The sequence below is a fragment of the Octodon degus genome, unplaced genomic scaffold (genome assembly GCF_000260255.1).
Source record: "Octodon degus isolate 3935 unplaced genomic scaffold, OctDeg1.0 scaffold00290, whole genome shotgun sequence".
NCBI classification, from domain to species: Eukaryota; Metazoa; Chordata; class Mammalia; order Rodentia; family Octodontidae; genus Octodon; species Octodon degus.
In genome coordinates, this window is record NW_004524866.1 from 2150533 (window position 1) to 2157676 (window position 7144).

General features: G+C 39.9%; 1 protein-coding gene across 1 annotated transcript in view; it reads right to left on the reverse strand.

The window, feature by feature from the left end:
• The window catches only part of LOC101572649 (vomeronasal type-2 receptor 116-like), a 44787-nt gene extending 41179 nt beyond the window's left edge, over window positions 1-3608 (reverse strand). The window contains 1 exon segment of the mRNA XM_023707446.1: window positions 3536-3608. Coding sequence (XP_023563214.1) covers window positions 3536-3608 — 73 coding nt within the window.
• Between the last annotated feature and the right edge of the window lie 3536 nt (window positions 3609-7144).

The following is a 7144-nucleotide window of genomic DNA, read 5'->3' on the forward strand; positions in this document are numbered from 1 at the left end:
AATACTTGATGAAAAAATACCTGTTCTATATTATGCCTAAGATGTTTGATATGCAGACAGATAATGAGGTTACGTTTAACAGCCTAAGTTGTATGGTAAAAACAATAAGCTTGTCTTCTGGATGGTTAACAACCTAAGTTTGCAGACCAAAATTAGATGAAAAGGAGGGCCGCAAGGAAAGCCACCATTTTGGCCATAGCCTTCCAAGGTCAATTATGACTCAGGACATGAGAACTTGTACTGTAATGTCATGTAACTCAGCTGTGTCCCAAATTTTCTAATCAAGGAGATTATGGGGCCAAAGTGGAAAGTGATTGATGATGTAAAGTGTGCCTAAGGAGAGTCACATGGAGAGAAAACATTCTCTCAGGCTTTCACAGAGAGGACATTGGCCAAGCAATGGCCGTGACTCATCCACATGGCTGACACTGACAAACAATCTGAGGTACAAGATCTCAGGATAAATCCTGAGGGGATTTGACTGACCTTACAAGATCCAAAAGCTACAACTCTTGTTGCATAGGTCTTGCTTTATCTTGGTCTTAACCATCCAGCAGAAAAGTATAAAAACTAAGTATACGAAGTAAAGCCATGCCGTTATGCTGAGCTGTAGGGGACTCAGGTCAACAATTTCTGACATTGCCAGTGAAGCAGAAGACCCAATACTATTATGGGCTACTGGACTCTTTTAGAATATTTTGCTGAGTTTACATGCCTTTATTCAAATAACTGAACTTAACAAGAAAAGGGGATACAGATGAATGTCCATTTTGTATCTCTGTATTGAAAGTGGTTAGGATAGATATATAGTTACATTCTCTTAATGAATAGAGGAATTTGTTCTAAAAGTGTTTGTAAATAGGATATCATGTCTGCATCTTGTACAGCAAATAACCACTAGGAAGAGAGTATGCAATGTGTTTACTACTGAAACTGTCCTACCAATTTGATTTGAAACTGTCTCATTGCTATTTGTTTATCAATAAAATTATTGAAAAAATAGTCTTTATAGTAAGTTTTTATTTTCATTACTCAAATATGGTGAAATAAACCTCTATGAATGTAAAAATGTCATATATTTCATTGCAAAGAATGTTTTTTGTTAATTGCAATTTTTCTGCTTAATGAAACTTCATAATGACACATAAGATAATATTTATGTTTTTTCATATTTCACAGCAAAGTATGGATGAAACCTTTAATGTATACTTCTTGGAAAGTAAGAAGTACCTTTTTACATTGAATTGTGCAGTTCTATGGATCACCTTAAAAGAGGTGAAACTGAGAAATTATGTCCCAAAAATTACTAACTGAGCTCTGCTGATAGCATTAGGAGACTGATCACAAGGGTGTCTATGAACTAAGGACTCAACTAAATGATGGCAAGAGCACAAATGCGCTTTCTGAGGGTTTGGAATACAAGGATTTCTTTCTATACCCAGGTACACATATTTTATAAGAAAAAGACCATTTTCCTGTAGGTTCCCTCTTTTTTGAAAAAAGAACCTTGTGGTGCATCTCAGGTTTCTGAGATTTGGGGATTCCAAGCTATAAACTTTGCTCTTGATATGGCTTTCCTTGTGTGGCACAATTTCCAGTACAGTGTGTTGGCTTCACTGATTCTAGTGGCTGTTTCATTATATTTTCTGGTAGGCAAATGAGTGAGTTTTAACCTGTCTTCTCACCCTGAGTACTGCTTCCTGAGTCCTGGTACTGTCCGGGGTCCAGGAAAGGGACCTCAGTGAAGCACTTTGCTCTTCACATACTCTGATTGAATCTGAAATTGTGGAATGATTTCTCCTCCTCAGGCTGCTGCAGACATAGCACAGAGGGCCTAGCATGACTCTGGCACCAGGAAGGTCTCGATCAACTTTCCTTTCCTTGCACCTGTGTTCCCACAACTTCTTTTATGTGTCCCTCAGAATCTGGTGTTTTGATAATGATTACATCATGAGGCCCTGTGTTCATCAGTAGATTCATCTCCAGGTGAGTTTAGTACCTACACGTGCTGTTAGCAGGCAGGGCCTGTCTGGAGGTAGCTTGCTGCGGAATCCTAGGCTCTGTGTCCTGGTCCTCCAATCTCCCCTTGTTTCTTTGCTTCCTGAATGTCATGGTTGAATATTTGTTTCTGTCATGTCCTTCCACGCTGCCTTCTCTCGCTCACAACCTGCTGAACTGCAACTAAAACTATCGGACAGAGCAAACTTCTCTGCATATACATCCCAGGCATTCAGTATATTGTCTCCTTAATGAAGAAGTGACTAACACAGATATTGGTACCAGACAATTGGAGGCATTTCTGTCACTGTGCTTGAACAAATGGTTTGCAAGCCTTTGAAACTTGTTTGTTGGTGGCATTTGGCAAGGACTGAAAGTGCCAGGTAGAGAAGCTCTAGCATATTGAAACACAGAAAGTGGACACTGGAAAGGAAGCCCAGAGCCCAGGTAACTAGGAACTTATTTCAGGAGGTGGTTCAGTCACACCAGGAGCTGGGGCTGTGCAGATGTGAGGGGAACACCATGAGGTGGAATACTGTATTCCTTCAACTTTGCTTCAGGTTGAGAAATGACAAATTATTGCATTTTTTATTATGTTTTTTAAATGTATTGAACTTTGATGAATATATTGGAATGATATGAAGACAGCAGCAAAAGAATAAATCTCCAACTCCACTTTTGTTTCTGTGTTCCCTCTTTCATCCTTCTCTCTTTGCTTCCCTGGAGGTGTCCATGAAATCTACTGCCTGCTTGGCCTGTAGTACTCCTTTCCACCCACCATCCTGCTTCCATCCTCCTGTCCTTGTAACCACTCCTTCAGTCCATTAATTTACAAATTGCTTTTTCTTGCATATGTATTCTCAATACTCCAATGCAAATTACAATTACTGTCTCCTTTTAAAATAAATGCCAATTTTGAGTTCAAATACTGTCAACAGAGTCAAAGAACCACACCTTGTGACCAATTAAGGGTTTAATCAGAAATAAGTGCTCAGTGGGCCTGTGACATAGCTCAGCAGACTAAAGCTCCTGCTTAGGCAAGGTCAGGCAAACCCAAGGCTCATGGTTCAATCCCCAGCACCATATGCCATGGCAGCCCCGGCCACAGGGTGGACTGAGCCGGCCAGAGTCCAGGTGTAGAGGTGCCTGCCTGTACTCCCAGCACTGGAGAGGCTGAAAACAGGAGGATCACGATGAGTCAGAGCAGTAAAATGACAAAATACATAGAAAAAGACATAAATATTTAAGATTATAATTGGAGTTCTTAAATTTAACATGGAAAGGGAAAGCAATGACTCCGAAACCAACAACTGGGTGTGTGCACACGGTGAATACCTCCACCTAGTTAGGTAATATTCATTTCAGACAGATGTGTGTTGTACTGCTCAATGGACTGAGTCAACTTCAAAAGTTTAGGAGCTTATCTAACTTGGCTCAGCATTCCACACCCCAGAGTGGCTCATCACTTGAACTGTGTAAGAGGGAAATGAGCAAAGACAGACGTTTCCGTTTTCTTTGGAGGAGCTCTACTCTTTACCTTCAGCTTCGATGTCATTTCCTGGCTTCCAAGACAAACTTTTCAGCTTCTGTCTTGGATCCTCAGCCTCCATTGTAGACTCTTCTGTCACAGACACATTGGTCTCCTGAAACGGACTTTTGTGGCACACGGCTGAGCTCCAGTGTCCATTGCGCAGATGCCCTCTGCATGCTTCCGCCTGACTCTGTGGCTGACTGTGCAAAGTCAATCTTGTGACTTCTTATCCATTTGTACATCTCCTTGTATACCTACTTGTCTATTAAAGCCTTCTAGGCATTCTCTGCCAGAGTGCTCAGATCATGTATGATTTTGTTTATTTTTATTTTTTATTGTTATTATTTTCATATATTTGATTGTTATATGGTTTGACTACAAGGTCTCACTAGCTAGGAATCCGTTGTTCTAACTGTGATTGGTTCTACCAAAGGAGAAACGGTGGCAGGAATGAGAAAAGATAGAGGAGAAGACAAAAGCTGGACTAGGTGGTGGCTGGTCTGCCTGATAGGCAAGACTATCTCAACCCCAAAACAATCCTTTATAGTTTTGTAAAGTTAATAATATGTGACACAAGTTTGCCTACTGACCAGTAGCTGAACTTCACCAGAGAGGCTGTTTATCTCTGGACTAATGTAGCTTGTTTGCATTAGGCACTGAGTCCTAGTCCCACCTGCACACATTTGAACAATTTCCTAGCTTCTTTGGATCTGAACATCAACCCAGCTCCACTTCCTAGTGCTCCTGGTGTTTTCAGCCTGCCCAGCGCTGGTATTACAGGCACATGCCAATGTGCTCAGAGTCAGCTTCCAGCTCAGTGCTCCCGGGCTGGGGCCAAAGTGGTGTGTGGCGCCTGGGATCAAACCCCAGCCCTGCACTCACCTAAGAGGGGCTTAACCTGCTGAGCTGTCTTGCTGGCCCTCATATATGTTTTTAAAAACCAAAAACATATGTATGCAATAATATAATTCCATATATATATATATATATATATATATATATATATATATATATATCACAGAACATATGGCAGGTAAACTCTTTCTTATCACATTACTGAAACACCTTGTAAAATACCTGGATATCAATATACCAAGACAGCTTATTGAATAAACCATATATAGTATAGCACAAACATACATTGTACACAAATATAGCTGTCAGTAAAGGAATATTAATATGGATAAAAGGAAATATAATTCTGGGACAGAAAAATGTTCTACCACATATCTACAAGTTATTGCACAACGTATCCCACAAATCCAATACATTGGTATCATATAATCAACAGTGATTATAATTACACATGATCAGCCAAATCTAGAACCTTAAAATCCTTGTTAGAGAAAACACTTACTAATTGCAAAAGGGAAGAGTGAGTAGAGAAATATGTATACTACTATGAATATATGCAATAATTAGCACAGAGAAGAAGGGATACTCCTCAAAAGAGATAAGCAATTAAATACATTAAAGGATTCAGAAACAGTGTCATACTGGAAATAATTTATTATTTTTGAGTAAAAATATTGAGAAAGCCAAAACAAAGACAAGATAAAGTTGATAATACAGTCATAGCAACAACAAGATAAATTCTGGCTTGAAAAAGAAACAAAATATCTAGAAAAAAATTCAACTTCAAGAGATGAGGACTACAGTTCTTAGAAAACAGTTTGTTTTTAGAATAAATTGCATTACTCAGTAAGAATATGAGACCTATAGTGGACTTTATTATGTGACTTCAGGTATGTTATTGCATTGAATCCAGGCCCTCTATGTATACTAGGAAACAGGTTTATTGATAAGAGGACTTATTTTTGATAGAACGTGTTTTGTCTCTAATCCCAATGAAAAATATTTTCTCTGATTTTACCAAAACAATGTAGCACTTGGGGGCAAAGATACAGCCCAGCAGCCCTGCACTGGAGGCCAAGATGGAGAAGACCTCCATGGCCACCATGGCCTTCCCCTTGCTGCTGTGGTACACAGGCAGGAAGGTGACCCACACGCTGCAGAACACCAGCATGCTGAACCTCAGGAACTTGGCTTCATTGAAGGTGTCAGTCAGGTTCCTGGCCAGGAAAGCCACAGTGAAGCTCACCAGGGCCAGGGAGCCCAGGTATCCCAGGACACAGAAGGCAGTGAGGGAGCCCTTGTTGCACACGATGATGATGTGGCCATGCTCAGAGTGTGCATCTTTGTCAGTGTAGGGTGGATTTGTGCCCATCCAGAATCCACAGAGAATGAGTTGGATCACGGAGCAGATGGGGATGATGGAGTTTGGTGCCCCTGATACCAGCAGATGCCTCAGCATTCTACCTGTAGCAGTGGCCTGAAAGGCCAGCACCACAGTAATTGTTTTGGCCAAGACAGTGGAAACAGCCACAGTGAACACAACTCCAAACGTGGTCTGCTGCTGAATGCAGGTGGCTGTGTTGGGATGACCTATGAAGAGCAAGGAGCAGAGGAAACAGCAGGTGAGGGAGATGAGCAGGGTGTAGCTGAGAGCCCTGTTGTTGGCCTTGGCAATGGGAGTGTCTCTGTGCTTCACAAAGAGCCCAAGAACAGCAGCTGTGAGAACAGAGAGACTCAGGGCAGTGCCAGCCAGAGCCTTCCCCAGGGGGTCTTCATAAGGCGGAAAAATCACAGACTTATCTAGGCAGTGCTTTCTCCCAGAGTTGGCATATTGGTGATCTGAACACTTCACACACTGCTCCACGTCTGGGAAAAGTTAAATTTGTTGCTTGCCTACATTTTTTTAAAGGCCTATGCCAAAAACACATTGGAGCTTCTTGGACTAAATTGGGTTTTTTGTGGTTTTTTTTTTTTTTTTTTTTTTTTGAGTTTTTTTGCTTTTTTTCTTTCTTTCTGTGTTATTTTCCTTTATGTGTGATTGAGCTCAAACTGTGCACTGAGATATAGTCCTAAACGCTTTAAATTGTATTATTTTGAAAGAGGCTCTCCTGAAGTCATTAGGTTGCTGCTGGTGTGTTCTGACTGAATATATTCTTGTCTCACCTCCCAGAGCCCTGGAATCCAGGCAGGCCTCACCACACCTCACTTTCCATGATTTTCAAGACACAAATTAACAGAGTGGTATATAGAGATTAACTCCTAAATAAAACTATATCTTGTTTCTTTTCCTTTGAAATCTGGCCTATTCATAAACCATTGTATTTTCACAAAGAACTGAAGGATCAACATTGTGTTACTTATTTCACTTATGTGATATAAGTCAAATCTTTATTAATGCTTCCCCAGATATTTCAATAAAAATATCATATGAAAAAGTCTCAATGACTAATTTGAGGATAACATTCTGTGATATAAAAAAACCTTCGTTGAATGCTTATTATTTTTTATTAAAATTCTGAATCACTTATATTGTTTTCTTTTTCATTTACCATTTTGTATTCTCTCTTAAAAATGTTTTAAAAGATCAAAAAAGTACATATAATATAGAATGCATGTATGTCTCGGTGTGCTTTTAACATCAATGCACAGGATTTTCAGGTGCATATGATTTTAAATATGTATTCTGATTTATTTGATACACTATGTATGCTTGAGAATTATATCACCAAAGTCATGTATTGCCTGATATGATTGGAGGCA